Source organism: Dasypus novemcinctus, chromosome 8 (genome assembly GCF_030445035.2).
Source record: "Dasypus novemcinctus isolate mDasNov1 chromosome 8, mDasNov1.1.hap2, whole genome shotgun sequence".
Classification (NCBI taxonomy): domain Eukaryota; kingdom Metazoa; phylum Chordata; class Mammalia; order Cingulata; family Dasypodidae; genus Dasypus; species Dasypus novemcinctus.
In genome coordinates, this window is record NC_080680.1 from 8,272,316 (window position 1) to 8,291,004 (window position 18,689).

At 47.6% G+C, this 18,689-nt stretch overlaps 1 protein-coding gene across 3 annotated transcripts; it reads left to right on the forward strand.

The window, feature by feature from the left end:
• Window positions 1–3,344: 3,344 nt before the first annotated feature.
• On the forward strand, window positions 3,345–15,779 carry NFIL3 (nuclear factor, interleukin 3 regulated). 3 transcript variants are annotated; one of them, XM_058301425.2, is made up of 2 exons: window positions 3,345–3,450; window positions 13,919–15,779. In XM_058301425.2, exon 2 carries the CDS (start codon window positions 14,090–14,092, stop codon window positions 15,476–15,478), a length of 1,389 nt encoding a protein of 462 aa, XP_058157408.1. In that variant the 5' UTR covers window positions 3,345–3,450; window positions 13,919–14,089; the 3' UTR covers window positions 15,479–15,779. The 3 variants fall into 3 exon arrangements, with proteins under 3 accessions (XP_058157408.1, XP_071072675.1, XP_071072676.1); XM_071216574.1 differs by lacking the exon at window positions 3,345–3,450 and adding an exon at window positions 4,194–4,620; XM_071216575.1 differs by lacking the exon at window positions 3,345–3,450 and adding an exon at window positions 4,954–5,441.
• The last annotated feature ends 2,910 nt before the right edge of the window (window positions 15,780–18,689 follow it).

The window sequence follows — 18,689 nt, forward strand, 5'->3', positions numbered from 1 at the left end:
CCATGTGGAGCTGGCCCACGCACAGTGCTGATGTGTGCGAGGAGTGCCGTGCCATGCAGGGGTGTCCCCCGCGTAGGGGAGCCCCACGCGCAAGGAGCGCACCCATAAGGAGAGCCGCCCAGTGTGAAAAAAGTGCAGCCTGCCCAGGAATGGCACCGCACACACGGAGAGCTGACACAGCAAGATGAGGCAACAAAAAGAAACACAGATTCCCGATGCCACTGACAGGAATGCAAGCAGACACAGAAGAACATGCAGCAAATGGACACAGAGAGCAGACAAGGGGGGTGGGGGTGGGGGGAGAGAAATAAATAAATCTTTAAAAAAAAGACTTTGATTATTATTACTGATTATTATTACTAAGGAGAGGGCATGTTCTCAGTCTCTCAAGAGGTATAGCTCTCAAGAGTTATAGCTCTAATTTTTGTTTTCTCTGAAAACATGCCGGTAGCATAATAAAATGAGGCTGAACGTGGTTGATCGCCTTACTTCTGCAGGTAGTTCTTGAGCTGTCATCCTTGTCTCCACCTCCTCCTTCCCCGAGTCTCACCCCCAAACACTGAGAGGGACAGACCACTGAACCTTCCCCCCAAACGCCCTGCCTCCATCTCCCCGGAAACCTGGCCGCAGCCACACTGCACTCCACAACCAGGCCCACGCAGGGGTCTTCCGGAAGTCTCCCCCAGGGTCCACAGTCCCATGAGCTGTTTCCAGTGCCTTAGGTTTCCAGCTCCATCGAGGCGCGTCAGTCTGCCAAAGGCTTGCTCATCCTGGGAACGTTCGAGGCTCTAACACCAGACACATCGCCACCTGAGCAACGGAGGCAGCGCGGTCACACTGTCTAATCACCAGGAGGAGACAAAGAGTTATTTTCTAAGCTGGTATCACAGAAACGTTTATACTTCGCCTGACTTCCAAGTTAGATGGCCGTAAAAAATGATGGCCAAATAGGATGAAAGCACCATCTAAAATAGGCCAAGTAATTAGAGGAACATCAGATTTCAAAATTCAGCATAAAGAACAAGTTTTCCAGGTTCAGAGAATTCTTCCGCTGTCACTGCCTGGGATGACGCCAGCCCCGTATGTAGCTTGAATTTCAAGTTGCCCATTCTGTAACAGCTGTGGAATTTTATGGAATTATTCAAAACGCACAACAATATGGCAGTAAGTCTTGAAGAAACACATTGGTGGGGGGGGGGGGCGATTATGCAGTACATCTCTGGGTTTATGGGAATTAGTTGCATTTGTGACCATGAAAGGAAACTGACTTCACAGATAGGGTTTTGGTTTCACCTAAGAGACGTTTTCAAAACTATCATGGGCATTGTGAGGGTTTGGAAATCAGAAACATTAGTAAAAAGGGGAAATTATAAAGCAAAATCAGGATTAGTTTTCATTCAGTGATCAATGATTTACAATAAATACACATAGAGAGGGTGAACTCAAAATCCATAAATATATGGATGTGTTATAAACTGGTGAGCACCTGGGAAGACACAGCTGGGAGAGGAAGTAAAATTCCATATTGTGTCTAAGAGGTCAGGGCTTGGCTGGCAAAGCACCAGATGAAGTATGAAAAACAAGAGCATGTTGTGAACCAGAAGGTGGCCACTGGGAGACAGTGTGAAATGTGAGGCTTAAAAACAAAACAAAACAAATAAAACTCAACTAACTGATAAATAATTTTCAACTCTCACTCTTTTGGGTGCCTCTGATACTAACTGTAGAACACGAGAGTGTGAGCGGCAGAAAAAGTGCAGTTAGGAAGCAGGTGCTCGTGAAGGCTAGCTGGATACCTGGGAGTTTGTTCTGCTCTTTTCTTAGGTGTTTACGTCAAAGTTCTCTTAAACAAACAAACAAAAACAACAAACAAACACACAAACAAATAAACCCACTACATTTATATCAAACAGGCGGAAAGCCACGGAAGGCACCCGTCCCGGGTCCAGTCCAGCGGTGGGCAAGCTCCTTCCCCACCCGCCACGGCCCCACGCGGGGCAGGTCCGGCCTTGCCTGTCAGGAGCGTGGCTTCCTTAGCAAGGCACTGCGCTGCGCGCTCGCCCATTCATCTGGGAACGTGGTGTCCCTCTGCCACGTGCCTTGACAGCGTTCCATGTGATGACCAAAGAAGTCCTGCCTGGGCCCTCGTTCTCCCAGGCCTCAACGCCTCTCACGTGGGGCGAGAGGAGACCCCCAAGCAGTTAGGGCGGAAATGCAGCTCAGAAGAGACTGGCTGCGGGACCCCCGGAAGCGCGCCCCCACTTTCCCCTCGGGCGCGCAGGGGCCGCTGCGCTCGGCGGACTCAGCAGCAGTGGGCGGCGGAGCGGGGCGCTCCCCGCGGCCCAGGCCGCACTACCCCGGAGGGGCCGACCCCTCCCGGGAGCCCGCGGGCAGAAGACCGCCGCCCCCCCGTCGGGCAGCCGTGTTCCGCCGCCACTTGGCAGCGGTGACCTTAGCCCCGGCGGCGCAGGGGGCGGTGTTTGCGCGCCGAGCTCTCTCGCCGCGGCTCCCGGCGGCCGTAAGGCGCAGGGGAGGGGCGCGGCGGGATCGGCCTCACTGTCCACGCAGCCCCGCGGGGCTCCGACGCGGCCCCCCATGCACGGGCCGCGCGCCCAGCTCTGGCAGCTCGCCAGGGACCCCCTGTGCCCCTCACCCCCAGGTGGACGGGTCCTCCCGGGAGCGTGCGGGCAGGGGAGGGGAGCGAAGGGAGGGGACCTCGCGCTGTCTCCGGCGCCCTGGGCTGTCCCGACCACGCCCGGGTCGCCGCCGTCCTGGCCCTCGGGCCCCTCGGACCCCTGGGTGGGCAACAGGTAGCGCGGCCGGCTCGGCGCTCGGGCACGCACCAAGCCGCCGAGGGCCCGGCGCGCCCCTGCGAGGGAGCAGCCAGCGAGCGGCGCCGAGGCCCGCGGAGACGCGGGGAGAGAAAGGGGGGCGGCGACAGGGGGGTCCCGGGCTGTCCCCTCCCTCCCCGGGCGCGCCCCGCAAGAGCCAGCCCCGCCGCGCGTGACGCAACGCCGGAGTGGGGCGCGGGTCCCGCCCGGCGGCGACCCGGGAGGGTCGCGGTGCTGGCGGTGGCGCCGCCGGGGACCTGGAGCGCGGAGGGGGACCGGCCGGGGGAGGCGGGGCCCCCGCGGGGTCCGCCCCAGGCCCGCCCCTGCCGGCCGCGGCCATTGGCAGCGCGCGAGGGGCGGGCGCGGGCGCGGCGATTGGGGCCGGGGCCGCCCGTCACGGCGGGGCTGGCGGGCGGCGACGCAGCGCGGCGCTCGCCACTGACCTACTAACACACATCTCTCGGCGCGGCCGCGGCGCCGGCGGACCCGGCGCGCCCGCCCGCCTCCCGCGCCGCGCCCTCACCCGCCGCCCGCCGCCCCGCGCCCAGCCCGCCCGCGCCCAGGGCGCCCGGCTCCCGCGGCCCCGCGCCCCGCTCGCCGGCCCGAGCCCCCGCTCCAGGTAGGCGCTCCGCCCACCCGCCGGGCCGAGGGGCTCCGTGCCCCGCCGCCTCCCGCCGGCCCCGCTCGCCCGGGCCCGCGCCGCCCGAGGGGGGCTCCGGGTGCGGGGGCCGGGGCGCGGGGACCGGGCGGGCGAGCCCGCGGCGGCGGCCGTGAGAGGAGGGGGCACCAATTACATAAACTTTTGCTACCCTGGCAGGCTGGGACTCGCCACCTTAAGGTGGCCGCTTTGATTGCAGCGCCCTCGCGCCACACGCCCTCCGGCGGGTGTGCTTGCTTTCCGCCCCGCTCGCGGTTGCATAATGTCTCCTTATTTCAGGAAAAGCGCTGTTTTGCTCGAGCCGAGCGCCGGGGAGGCCGCGCCGAGGCCGAGCCCTCCCCGAGCGGGAAGGGAAACGCGCCCTGGCTCTCCTTTCTTTCCCGTCTGCAGGGCTGGCGGAGCGGGCCGGCGGGGGGAGCTGGGGGTGGGGGCGCCGAGGAGGGGGTTGAGTAATGGGGAGTCGACTTGATTTGCTTGTTGAGAAAGGGGGCTGGGAGCGGGGCCGGTGACGGCATGCGGAGAATGCCTGCGCGGCGCTTGTTTGTGTCAGGGGTTGTGCCTGCACTTACGTTCTCCCGTCTGTCGTCAGCGGGTTTTACGAGCCCTCGGGTAGGTTTGCGGGATTCGTTTCTTAATACGTTGCGTAATCGGCCCCCGGTGAAATGTTGGCGAGGCTCGGGAGGCTGATGCGCGAGTGTGCACGTATTTGTGCCACGATGTGGTCGCCTTAGCGCGGCGTTGGCTCGTCGATCGCCCTGGACACCTCCGTTACGCCCCACCAGTAAATCCGAGATCCGTTTTGGAACCATCCTACCGACCTTAAGGAAGGATTCCCGGGTGGAATCCTGGGCTGGGATCACAGGGGTTCGCCCCTTGTGTGTGTTCGGAGCTATTATTCTTCAATCTGGGACAAACCATTGTCGCGGTTCCCTCCCCACCTTCCTAATTTTCCGGCGTCCGTTCCACCGGCCCTTTCTCTCCCCTTCTTGTCATTGCTTTTTTTTTTCCGACTCGAGACAGATCACATAATAGTTCCTGGAAATGTTGCATTATGTAACTGCCGAATTTGCTGGCAGCCGGCATAGGAAGAGGGAGCTAATTACGTGCTTTTATAATCTTGCTACAAAGAAAGTAAGACAATCTCAGCCTTTTAAAATGTCACTGTAGCAGGTTTTGGTTTGTGTGCGTGTGTGTGTGTGTGTGTTTCTTTCCCAAGGCTGTTTTAAACAGGCAAGTAGACAACCGGGGAAGCCTTCGCTCCGTGCTACGGAATGTGCGTCTTTTTCCCTAAATGAAATGTGCGTTTTCTAAATTTAGCCCTAACGATCACATTTTAACCATTGTGGCCTCGCGGTGCTATTTCTGGTGATTTCTCCAGGGCTGTGTGCAAATGCAAGTTCAAGGCCATTTGCTGTAGTTTTTAACTCCACGCCTTCAGAGACCTTTGATAAGATTGTATTTTTAGGAAGGCATTTCACAGAGCCTGGTGATTTGCTGGATGCTGACTCCCGTTTATCTTTTTTAAAGGACACTTTAGGAAACTGCTGTTCTCTGAGAATCTTATGTGCTGGGCTTTTGTAAATAACAGCAGTGAATGAGGTCAAACGTATTTATTTCACATCGTATTTTTTCCCCTTAGACCAGATATGATTTATGGGAAACAGATATAGGTTAGTAGATTGAATTTTTCCCCGGATAGCCTGAGTTTAGTCACGTGGGGCTATATGGATATGCAATGTATCCAGATATTAAATTTCTTGCAGGACTCTTACGGAGGGAATTATGTGCGTATGTGTGTGTACTTTGGTGTGTATAGGGGCAGATTTTCTTTCTAATGTAGAACTGAAATAACGTGCGGGTTTTTTTTTTGGGGGGGGGAGTTCTACAGAGATTCACTTCTAGAACAAAGTGTCCTTCTTCAAATCGCTGCCATCTCTTTCCAACACGCTCATGTAGGTTTCCTCCCGAATCCGACCCCGACCCACTTAGCGAGTCCGGGGGGGGGGGGGGGGGGGCCGCGGAGCGCCACCTTGCGATGGCGCCCTCCCGGCGGGGCCTGCGCTGCCCGGCGGACCCCCGGGCTCTGCGGGAAGCCGGGGCGCGCCGGGGCAGGGGTCTGCGGGTGGGGAGCCAGGGCACCTCGGAGTGGGACCCGGGCAGCGCCTCCGGGCGTGGGTGGGCGGGGGGGGGGGGGCGCTGGGCCGCGGCCGGCGCGCCTCCTTCGCCCCCCTCCCCACATTCCTTTGTTCTGGCGCTGGGGGTCCTTGCAGCGCCGAGGCCCCGCTGCGCCGCCCACCCGGCGGGAAGCCGGGTGATCGGCCACGGCGCCGGGGGCCCGCGCGGGCTGGGGCCGGGGACAGCCGAGTGGCGCGGCCCGCGGAGCCCGGGGAGGGAGGGACGCGGCCGTGGGCCGGTCGTGGGGGGGCGCGCGCCAGGTTCGTGGGTGCAAGGGCGAAGGGGGAGAGGAGCAGCGCCCGCGCCGGGGGGAGGCGCCGGGAGAAGCGGAACCCGCGGCGGTCAGGTGCAGCGGCCGTGCGCCCTCGGGCAGGACCGGTGGGGTCCGACTCCCCGCTCTTGGCGTGGCGGGGCCGAGCACCCGCGGACACCTTTGTTCTAGGACTCTCCAGTCATTTGAGAGCCACGTTCAAAGGTCTATTTCCAGGGACCTAAGAAAGCCTACAGATCTCAACAGACCGCGGCCGTAGGGCTGGGGGGCGCCTGGATTCCCATGCCGGTGAGAAAGCGGAGGGCCCCAGCGCGCCTGTGCTCGGTCATGTGGCTGGAATTTTTTTTTTATTTATGCGTGCAGAGGCTGGATTAAAGGAGCACTCGATGTGTGTGTTTATCACTCAGCCTCACCGAGTTCAAAATAAACAAGACGGAACCATCCACGTTGGGCCATGCAGTAATTCAGAGTGAATCACAGATACTCTGAAAGCGCTTGGACGCAATCTGCTGTGTTGAAAATGGACCGAAAACTTGGCTTGTGTGCGTGGTCCCCTCATACTCCATCGCTAGTCAGCTTCTGTCTTGAGTTAAGGGCCACTTTTTAGTCCTCAGAAACAGGTTTTTGTGTGGCGCTGGCCCCAGGCCCCAGCTGGCCACTTACCACTTCTGTGGTCTCTAGGTGAAGGGTAAACTGAGGGAATCAGAGCCAGTCAGCCAGGAGTCGGCTTAGCTGTTGCTGTTGTTAACATAGGTGCTGACCTCCATTTTTCTCTGCCTTACTCTGTGTGATAATTGTAAAAGATTATGGCTTGAATTAAGCCGGTGAGTAAAGATCCTCCCTGAAATACTTTTTTTCTTGTAATGCTGATTAATTTACTTTCCTCAGACTGTCTGCTGTTAGGTTCCTTGTTAATTTAGGTTCAAGGGAATTCTTACCAGCATGGCAGAGCCTCAGATTCACCAGATCACTGGGTTATGTTACAGGGGAACTGTTTTAGGAGCAGAGAGCCGATGCTGATGATAATTCGGATGATGTCGAAAGTGCCAAGTGCTTAGCTTTTTCCAGCTCACTTGACCTTTCCGTGACTCACTCTTCTCTGGCCAGGGCAATGTGGGCATCTAAAATTCTGAGGTTTTGAGCTCAGCAGGGACTGCTTACAACTCAACAGCTGAGCAATCTTGGAGGGGGCGAGTGCAGCCAGTAGGGTTGAAAATTAGGTTGAATCTTGTGACACTATGGATATTTTACTTTTTTTTTTTTGACAGATAAACAAGAACATTTCATTTGGTTCAGTTTAATACTTGCAACATAGAGGCAGTGCTTGGCTACAATTCATGAGAACTGAGAAAGGCATAGAGCTAAATCATTGTTGCCTTGACACGGCTTATTCTTCAGAAATGAGCATACTGAGAGAATACAGAAATGAGAAAGAGTTACTAAACACTCACTGTGTATGTGCCAGGCACTCCCCAGTGCTTTGTTCTCACCCCCATTTTATAGATGAGGAAATGGAAGTGTAGAAACGATTGGTTAGCAGCCCAGGGTCCAATCGGAGAAAGGGCTGGGCCTTGGGTGTGGATACAACCCGCTGTCTCTCTCTGTCCTTTCAATGAGGGTTGAGTGCAAGCTCACTGCAGTTTTTGAAATGGTTTCCTTTTCTGTGTTATCTTTGTGACATGCAGTGATAACAACAATCTGATGCAACCACCTGAAAATTAAAGCCCTTTGTTAGAGCCCTTTCCCTTGTTGAGCTAGCCCAGTGGATCTTTCTAGTTGGCCTGGCCTTGACCGCCAGAGTCAGTAATGAGATGTAAATGTGATCAGGGCTAGGGAATGGAAAAGGTACCTCATGTGGCCTAGGTTTTATTTTGACCCCGTGGTAAAAACCACACGTACTTCATTACTTATTGTAATCCAGATGGCATTGCTGCTGTTAAAAGTTGTTTATTTTTCATTTGTATGGAGGATTATGAGAGCTCACTTGGGATTCAACTCCAAATATGACAGAACAATGTAATTGAAATTTCCTTTAATATTCATTTCTTGTTTTGGAAAGGTATGCTTGTATTTAACAGGGTTAACACATTGTTTGATATCCTGTTATTTTACTAAATTATATTTGAGTTGATTTGTATCCAGATTGGACTAGTTGTATGAGAATGTTGAAAGATGTTGACCTTTGAACATAGGCATTACATAAAACTTTTTCAGTTTCAAAATGAATTTTTTTACTATCACTCCCTCCCCCCAGAAATTCTCTCTCAAATTTCTTTGCAAGTAACTTCTCTGTAGTTAAAACACTACTTCTCATATGGTTTTAATTAGAGAGCATAAGCTTGTTTTTATGATAAGGAAGTTTAATAAGGATTTACTAGATGCCATTCATTAATAATCTGTGCTCCAATGACTCAGTTTCAGTGGGATCAAATGATGTTTATGAGTCTTTTAGTGATCAGAACACAGCGTCTTTCATTAATTAATTTTCTAGGGATCTTTAACTGCATTTAAGTAGCCTTCAAATAAACACTAAAAATAAACCACTTCATCTTTTAAAAAATCCACTCTATTCATAAGGCACATAATAAATACAGTGAATGGCATTTCTAATCATCTGCTCACTGGGAAAGAAAGTGGATGCGAAATTAAAAAGCAGAGCTGAAGAGAATTGGGATACTTCTCAATCTCGTTAGGGACGTTCAAGAACATTCCCTACCATGCTTCGCCCTGCCCCGCCCCTGAAACCACACAGTTTTGTGCCATCGTTACTCTGCATTGCATGTATTCCAGTTTAGCTCACCCACTGCAGAATCTTTTCTAACTGGGTAACTTTGTGTATAAGAGTTCAGATTAGTTGATAGACTGATAAATTATCTTTTTTGAAAGTTTGGAGAAAAGTAATGGTCTCCCTTTTCAAGTTACCGCAGACTTTTTAAAAATGCCTTGCCGTTCCATTTTCCCCTCAAATTACTCACCCTGTTTAGGTGAGGTCTGTTTATTCTTTGTTTCTTCAGCCATGCAGTTAATTGTTTGGACGTGCTAACGTCTTCTTGCTTACTCTCTGCAGTCTTCAGAATATTTTCCTGGTACATTAGGTTACAAACACTGGCTTCTTTCATGAAAGAATGTCGTGTTATACAGTTTCATCTTTCAATTTCTTAAATTACAACAATGTTGTAATACAATGCAGTGTAGTAATCAAATATTTATTACGTTTAAACCCAATTTTCAAATGGTTCTTGCCAAGGGAGCAAGAAACTTGAAATATTTTCAGTTTTCAGAAAGCTGACCAGACTTTGACACATTTATGTACAGTGGTACCTAAATAGAAAAAAGAGGTCAGTTAGCTGCTATGATAGGGTAGATTTTGGCAAAGCATGAGTCTATTTGTAAGTGTGTGTTTATATCTTGATCAAGGATACATTTCTTTCTGACATAATTGCACTTAGGTTTAATCTGGCTATCTTAATTTAAAAAGCCTTTTTATTTTATTTTATTACAAAATCCTCTTGGAACAGCAAAGTTTTCTTACTGAATCCACATACCCTCCCACCATTGTACATGTGCATTTTTTTTTCTTATTTTATCTCTGCTTGGAAACACTAGAATTTTTTTATTAGTATTCACAAAAAAAATGGAAGCATTTAGTTTAAGCAATCATGTCATGGACTTTACATTCAGGAAGAAAATGTATTAACGTGTTGCTTGTATTAACAGTTTAGAAGTATGACGAGTTGTGAAATGATTAATTTCATTTTTTCACCAAAATGCACTTTTTTTCAAAAAGAAGCTACTGCCTTTTTAATGGATGAGTACCTTACAGTTTAACATAATTTGGATTTACCTTGAAAAGAATTTTTTTCTTTAATGTTAACTACCATACCTCTGAGGGACTAAATATATTCAGAGTAGAGGGGAAATTCTTTTTATTTATTAAAAAATGTTTTCAAATCATTGGGCACATCAGATAGCATTTTCTCTTGTACTGATAAAATCTGAAAATACAAATCTATAGTAGAAGCACTTTGTAATAAAATTTCCCCTTTAAAGAGAAAATTACTGACAAAATTTTCCCATAATGTCTAGAGTTTAAATTTTAAGGCGTGGTTTCTCTGAAAGATCAGCTATAGGCCATGAAAACTACAAGTCTATCATTATAAATGTGAATAATGAGGTAACTCCTCAAGGATAAGTTTGGCTTATAATTTCTGTTTTAAAGTTTGCTTCTTTTAGGGAATTTGCTAAATCAAGTCTTAGTCTTAATTCAAAGAAATATTTAGGTCAACTCACTTTAGGTTAAAAAATCTGGGCTCATGAAATATAATTCTTGCTTGTATAAATAGTCTGATGTGCTATATATATTTAATTTAAAAAGCAGTCAAGTACAATTTAGTGGTATTTAATGGTGGCACCTCCACGTTATGTAGGGAATAATATGTCAGTTGCCAGGTGATGATGACTCTAGCTCTTAAATTTCCACTTTTTATTTGTGTTTTTAAGAAACTAATATTATCTAATGGGTATAATAAAGTTAATCATGCTGACTATGCTAACATCATGGAATTGGCATTTAGTTTCAATTATTCACACAAACACAAAGTAAGCAGTGACTAATGTACCACCACATTAACTGCTGGTGTGAGAGGAAGTAATTGTTAAATTAATCATAAAGGAAAAGACTGGAATTTGCAATAAAGGAGTGCATTTGTTTAGCCTGAATACAGATGTTTTTAGAAGGTCTTGGAAACTACCCTTGTGTTTACGTTCACTGTGGAGGGACATAAATAGCCTCCAGGACTATCTCTGCCATTAACTGCTGTGTGATCTTGGAAAAGTCCCTCGGCCTTTCTGTTTTTAGCTTATTCACTGAAAAATAAGCTTAGAAAGAAGAGTCGCTGCCTGCCCCACGTGTTGAAAACTGTCCATTATGTTTGATATATACGTATTTTTAAAATAGCTGACACATGTCCATTGCTGTAATTTTTCTTGTCCTTTGTTTATTTTAGCATAAGTAGGATTTACAGAAGATTAACATTTTAGCAGAGATGAATTAATTGAATGTCCTTTTTCTCAATTCAGTAAATACTCTCAGAATATAAAACAACTCTTAGGAAGCTGGAGGGAAAATTCTAAATGGTACCCTGTTGGTTTAAAGAAATTCTGAGAGCACCTAACAGTGCCTTGCTACCCCCAAAGTAAACTATTAAATGGGTGTGTAGGACCCAGCAGTAAGAGTGACGCAGAAAAGGAACGTGATGTAAATGAGAATGCTTTGCAGTTGTACACACTGGAACAGTCCTGGGCCGGGGTGGGGGTGGGTCTTGTGGAGGGAATTAGATTTGCAGTCAGGGGTGGCCCGGAATCTTAGCTCTGTCCCTTCACCAGCACGTGACACTGTTTGCTCATCTGAAAATTGCTTATTGTGGAGATTAGTGAAATAATGCATGCAGGTCTGGTTCACAGTGTCCGCTACTAAGGCTTCAATAAGTGACATATATTACTGTTTTTGTTTGTTATCACCACACCGCGAAAACAGCAGGAGTGCTGCTAGGCACAGGGACCATGTGTTTGTGCAACCCCTTGTTGGCAGCTGACTTACCTGTGTTCTCATTTCCCACCCTGGGCTAGTCGTTCCTCGAGTCTGGGAGTTTGGTTTCCCTCTCCTTCTTTATGTGCCCCTGTCTAGCTCAGTATGGGATGCACAGTAGATGTTCTTTGTTGCTGAATGAATCGATGAATAAGAGTTCTCTTGATAAGCAAAAAATCTTTTTAAAATCACACAGTAGTATTGTATTAAAAAGGAAGTATCGGGGGAGCTGATGTAGCTCAAGCAGTTGAACGCCTGCTTCCCGTGTTTGAGGCCCCAGGCTCCCCAGTACCTCCAAAGAACAAAACAGACAGACAGGCCAAAAAAAGGAAGTATCCGAAAAGTTTTTTGCTCAGACTTCCTTATACAACATTAACAGGTGAGGAGCAACCAAATGTTGAGCATTACTATGTTCAAGCTGTTGCTGGAAAGGAAAGTCACTTGTCGTCTAGTTGGGGTAGACAAGGGAAACAGGTAGAAGAGAAGGTGTATGCACTCAGCACCTCTTTCTGCAGTACACAACGCTGATTAACTCCCTTACAACACTGCGAGGTTGTTTGATAAATAATATTACAGAAAAATACCACAAGACAATATGTGGTGGCTTGTCAACTAAGTCATAGAGACAATTAGTACATTCTTTTTGTGCCAAGGAGGGACAAATGACAGGTTTATAGTACATGCAGTGAAATCCAAATTGGAAGAAGCTTAAAAAGAAATGAGGTTTTCTGTATGGTTTTGAATGTACCAACAGAGTTGTAGAAATGGTAAAATGGATTTATGGACCTTAGATACCTATGAAAAAAGGGTCAAAGAAACTGTCAGGCAAATGGGATCTTTTAGTTTAATGGAAGCAGACATGGAAGTAGAATTGGTTTCTCTCTGCAGTGGTAACTACAGCCATGTCTGTTCCCTCTTCCCTCAGCAGGTACATAAACAAGGTACACGCACCTTTGAACCAGGAGGCTGAAAAAAGAAATTCACAACTCACTTCACATGAACAGAAATAATGGAAACAGACAGAATTGAGAAGCCTTTCAAAGGCATAACTGTAAAAGTAGTAGGTGAGGCAAAATGTAAAAAGAACATATGATTTTTTTTAAAAAGATGGAATGAATAAAAGTTCACCAAAGGGAAAGATTCTCAAGTGGAGAAAATACCCAGAATTAATACTGTGCAAGGGAACATGGGATGTTTAATTTAAAAATAAAATAAAAATAAAAGGTAGCACCTGAGGATATACTGAGGATTTGGAAAGACAGCTTGGAAAAGATAGATGTAACTGTCCTTTAAATTTCTGACTCTTTTCTTCAACACTCATTTTGCTTGAGGAGTGAAGACCTAATTGAATGACTGGATCGAAATTTTTAACAGGAAGAAAGAAATCATTCAGTATGTGGGGAAAAAAATGGGTTTTCATGTTCAAAGAAAGACATAACCTACATAGTTTTTCTAAATAGGAAATAGTAAAGTTTGACTAAGTAGTCATTAGAAAGAGTTTCTTCCTTTTTAAACATCGTCATCTATTGGGTGATAGACCATATAGCTGAAATCTATTAAGACAGAATTTTCAAGACTGAAAAAAACCTTTTGCATGCTTCAATCTCAACTAATTGTCTGATAAATTAATTGGAAGGAAACAGCAACAATAATGTCTCTAATCTCACAGCACAGATGCCTCCGAAGAGATGACTTTATTTAGGAGAATCCTTTGCGTTTGGCGGTGGTGAGTCACACGGTTGAATAAGCTGGGATATATGCCCAAGTCAGGCAATCAGGCATGTGTCTGTGTCGTCCGTAAGAGTCAAATTAAAATAAATAAAGTAAAATAAAAACAAACAAAGCTCAGTCGTTGGTCTGGGCTTTCAGTTTGGATTTTGTGGAAATAAAAATGACCTGCATTTACGCTTTACTCCGTGTGATGATGGCAGAACTTGTTTGCTGATGTTAAAGCAGTGGACTCGGTAGCATTCTTTTGAAGAGGTGAGCTTGTTTGCTTTGCAGGGTGTATAAATGATATCTAAACTTTTCTCGGCAGCATCATAACATGTAAAAGTGAACCGACCAGAGGTGATCTGTCATTTCCTTCCCATGAAGTCCACCCACGCCCACCATTTCTCCTAAGTAAATCAGCCTTTCTCTGATTCTCCTAAGGGCAGCTGTTTCTTCTCATTCTCCTGAACCACAGTTCTCTGCTGATATGCCTCACTGGGCGTTTAAAGATTTATCATATTGGTAGTGGGGTGCTTCTTTCCTCTTGAAGATCGCAGACAACTTGAAGGCAAACGCTGTGTCTTATTCAGACCTGTAGACCTAAGTGCTTCGCATAGTTGCTTGTACACCGTTGGTGATACGTTCTCGCCTGGTGGATAACTGCTGATCTTTATGTTTTGCAGGTAGCCTAGAAGACACCTACTGCGTTCAATTAGAAGAGCCCAGGAGAGTCCTCCTGAACGGTTGTCCCAAAAGGAGACTGATGAATTTTAAACCACAGCTTTTAAAGAGCTTGAGAATCCTGGGGGACTTGTGTTCTCCTGCATCATCTCTCTAGGGGAAGGCGGTTTCTGATGCAGCTGAGGAAGATGCAGACTATCAAAAAGGAACAGGCCGCTCTGGACACAGGTAGCGGTGTGGACAAGATGATGGGGCTCACCTCTGCTCTAGCCGAAGTGTCTGAGGATTTGAGTACGAGTGAAGACTTGCTCCTAAATGAAGGGAGTGTGGGGAAAAACAAATCGTCAGCCTGTCGGAGAAAGCGGGAATTCATTCCCGATGAAAAGAAAGACGCCATGTATTGGGAAAAAAGGCGGAAAAATAACGAAGCCGCCAAACGGTCTCGTGAGAAACGGCGACTGAACGACCTGGTTTTGGAGAACAAACTAATTGCGCTGGGAGAAGAAAACGCCACTCTGAAAGCTGAACTGCTTTCGCTAAAATTAAAGTTTGGTTTAATTAGCTCCGCGGCATATGCTCAAGAGATTCAGAAACTCAGTAATTCTACAGCTGTATACTTCCAAGACTATCAGACTTCCAAATCCAGCATCGGCTCATTTGTGGACGAGCACGAACCTTCTATGGTTGCAAGTAGTTGTATTTCTGTCATTAAACATTCTCCACAGAGTTCTCTGTCGGATGTGTCAGAAGTCTCCTCAGTGGACCATGCTCAGGAGAGTCCTGTCCAAAATAACTGCACGAGCCCTGAAAACAAGTTCCAGATCATAAAACAAGAGCCCATGGAGCTAGAGACCTACTCGAGAGAGCCGAGAGATGACAGAGGCTCCTATACGGCCTCCATATATCAAAACTATATAGGAAATTCTTTTCCTGGCTACTCACACTCTCCCCCTCTCTTGCAAGTCAGTCGATCCTCCAGTAATTCCCCGAGAACGTCGGAGGCCGACGATGGCGTGGTGGGAAAGTCATCTGATGGAGAAGATGAGCAGCAGGTTCCCAAGGGCCCAATCCACTCTCCAGTGGAACTGAAACGCGTCCACGCGACAGTGGTGAAGGTTCCAGAGGTGAATTCTTCTGCCTTGCCACACAAGCTTCGGATCAAAGCCAAAGCCATGCAGATAAAAGTAGAGGCGTTAGATAATGAATTTGATGCCGCGCAAAAACTCTCCTCGCCCATGGACGTGACATCCAAAAGACACCTTGACCTTGAAGAGCACCATGCCCCAACTATGGTTCATCCGCCGCTCACGCCCTTTTCGGTGCAGGTGACTCATATTCGAGACTGGTCTCTCAAATCAGAACACTGGCATCAAAAAGAGCTTAACGGCAAGACTCAGAATAGTTTCAAAACTGGAGTTGTTGAAATTAAGGACAATGTCTACAAAGTGGCTGACCCAGAGAATTTATATTTGAAGCAGGGGATAGCAAACTTAAATGCAGAGGTTGTGTCATTTAAGAGACTCATAACTACACAACAAATATCTGCTTCAGACTCTGGGTAACTTACTACTGAATGGAAGCTGGGTATTTAGGAAGATGTCATTTGCAATAGATGGGTATGTTTTGTATTATGCCGAATTTTCACTGGACCTGTGATGTCATTTCACTGTAATGTTCACATGTTGTCTCTTTGGTGTCTTTTGTGCACAGATTCTTATGAAGATTAGATTGTGTTATCACTATGCCTTGTGTATAGCCAAATAGTCCATACAAAGGCTGTATATATTGAACATTATTTTTGTTGTTCTATTATAAAGTGTGCAAGTTACCAGTTTCAATAAAGGATTGGTTACAAACACAGAACTTCTGTTCCATTGCACTTGACTTTATGGGAAAGGAAAACTAATTTAAGTTACAAAAATGGATATTCATGTATTCTTATGTTTTACTTATTTGGGGGAGTTTTCTTCCCTAAAATAAGGGTAAATGACTTTGTTTTTCCTCTACTTTGCCTGGGCTCTAAGGTGTTTTTTTTTTTTAACCTTCTAAAGAGAGGGAAAAAAATGTAACAACAAATTTTGTGACTTATTAAATCAGATATCTCTCCACTATATATTTTTCTTTACACTGAAGTGTTTTCTATTTTTTTTTTAAGTAGAAAAATCTAAGTGGATTGGCAGCAGCCTGTCATTACTCACTCTCTTTTAAAAGCATGATACATGGATGAGCATGGTTGAGTCACTGACCTACTTTATTAGATTATAGGTTGTTTTCAAAGAACAGATCCAGACTAAGTATGGAGATATTTATTTTGTAACTGTAAATTTTAACAGTTCTAACGTTTGAGAGCTAGGGAGTTAAGGTGGTGAAATATGGTTTTATATTTCCAAAATTTCAAAGAACGAATTAATTACTACCTAAGCATATGTATATAAAATGACATTTTTTGAGATTTGTTATGAATATAAATAATAGTTCTATATCTTCAGGTATCAGCTTAGAAACTATAGCCGAGAAGAGCAGGCAGGAAAGCATCATCCTAAGCAAATCGATAAGACCGAGATCCTTAACTGTACTAAGCAAGTGTTGTACGACGTGAATGAACTTTACTGGCACTGCAGCGTCAGTCCTGGCACATCACATGTCTCTGGCAGGGCAGGGTAGGATGGGGCACGCTTTCTCCATCAATGCCCGCTTCACTAAAACCCTTTCTAGAATCTTCTCTGTCCACAAACTGACCTCTCTTTCGGTTCTAGAAGTGGGTACAGGGCTTTGAAGAGTCCCAGAAATGGCCCACATCCATAGGCAGATGCTCTCACCCTCACTCCGTTACCTGTGTCTCGGATCAGCAACAGAGGCCGGCAAAGCCTGATTGTGATGTCCCACTACCGGGATCTTGGGTTTCTCTGGCTGTCGTCTTTGGATAAGAGCCTGATTTTTGGTCTGATCCATTTCCTGCACTTCCATATTTTAATGAGTCCGGTCCTTTGAATTAACCATGGGGCCAGTCAACGCAGACCCACCATCCGCTCTGGCTTTTTTGGCCTTTTGTCGCCTGTTTGCAGTTTGAGAAATGGGTGGCAGCCTTCAGCCCTTGGCCTTGCCAGTGTTTTACTAGTGATTGAACAAGGCCCAAAGTTCAACTCATCTCCTGTGAGGATGTTACAAAGCAGGGGGCCCTTCAGCATTGGGTGGTAGTCTGTATCCAAAGCCAGCGACAGCCTAGCATGGGCGAATGAATCTGACAAAGCGACGTATAGTGAGGATACAATGGAAAGCCGGGTTCCTAGGTGAAAAAGCAAAGCCAAAAGCCTGCCCAAGGTCACAACTGGGAGAAAAACAATGAAATAGCCACCCGGGGGAGAGGGGCAGGGGTTTAGGTTGCTCAGGCTTACCCTGAGTCAACACCCATTGGATTGTCGCGTTGTAAGAACAGAGACAGTCTCCAAAACCAGGCGGGAATTATCCTACACCAGCCCGGGGATGCCACGCTTGATAAGAGGTACAGTAATAAACCAGAAGTTGACTGTCGGGGATGAAATTCGCAGCCAACAAATAGGAGCAAACACTGAGAACACTGTTGATGGTTTGCCCGGAAAAGGGATTAACTCTACACTGTGTGATGGGTGAGTGGATAAGAAGAACGGTAGGTAAATCTTGAGGTGTTTCAAGGACTCTCTATCTGTCAGAGCAGCCCAGCTGTGGCTACGTCAAGCCAAAGTACCTCCCATACTGGCCCCTGCATTAAGCCTCACTGTTGTAGCACGTTCGGATGCCGTCTTTTTGAGCTCTTCCTTAAGTTTCTTATTTTGTCTTGTGATTTCAAGCATGGCAGTTATTATAATTGGGGTCATATTTGAAATGTCACTCCTTGAAAAGGAAAGGAACACTGTGAACAAGCAATTTCAAACCCCCTGGGAACCAAAGAAATACAGACCCTGCGATACTTGTTTTGACGTCAACAAGGCAAGTGCCACCGCCTCTCCCAAACACAGGCCCCCAAAACGACGGAAAGTGGTTTTAAAACCATATGCATGCCGAACTGTGCTCGGAAACAGAATGCAAGCCTCGGGGCACCAGTCTTAAGAATTCCCCCCAACTTAGGTAAGAAAAGGAAACTGCAACCCTGTAAAGACAAGGAGGCTCCCACGCGCCCAGCTCCAGCGACTCTGGGTGCAGGGAGAGGGGCGGAGCCGGAGGCAGCCCCCGGGAACTGGCTGGGAGGCGGCAGGGGGTGGCCACCGCTCGTGTCCCCGCCCTGGACTAGGCCGGTGGGGGCCAGAGAGAAGGGCCTGAATGGCCAGTATCCCCCGCCCCCGCTGAATCCACACCCCTCTGCAGAGAGGCCCCCAAATAGCCCTCCTGCAGCACCGGCCCCTGCAGACAGCAGAACTAGTGGGCAAAGGAGAAAACCAAGGTGCTGAGGGGGGAGGACGCCACCTGAGGTCGCCCTGCTGGCCGGGAAGGTGGGCATCAGGCCCCGGGCCACAGGTGGACGGAAGGCCAGTGACCTCGGGGAAAAGACAGTCGCCTGCCGGAGAAGAGGAGGGACTGAGAAAGCCCTGAGTTGTAAGTGACATTTGCCTGGAAGTTAGTTCCACCGCTCTTTTGAAATTTAGTTTGAAATTGCTTGTTCCCAACACTCCTTTCATTTTTAAGGAGTACCATTTAAAACAGGACCCCTGGACTTTTCTATTGCACAACATTTGTGCAATAACTTTAAATTTTATTACCTTCAAGGAGCAAAGATTCCCAAATAACAACAGCTAACGT

What these genes read in the sequence shown, in the direction of transcription:
- NFIL3 (XM_058301425.2), top strand. Translation starts at nt 14,090, where the DNA reads ATGCAGCTGAGGAAGATGCAGACTATCAAAAAGGAACAGGCCGCTCTG.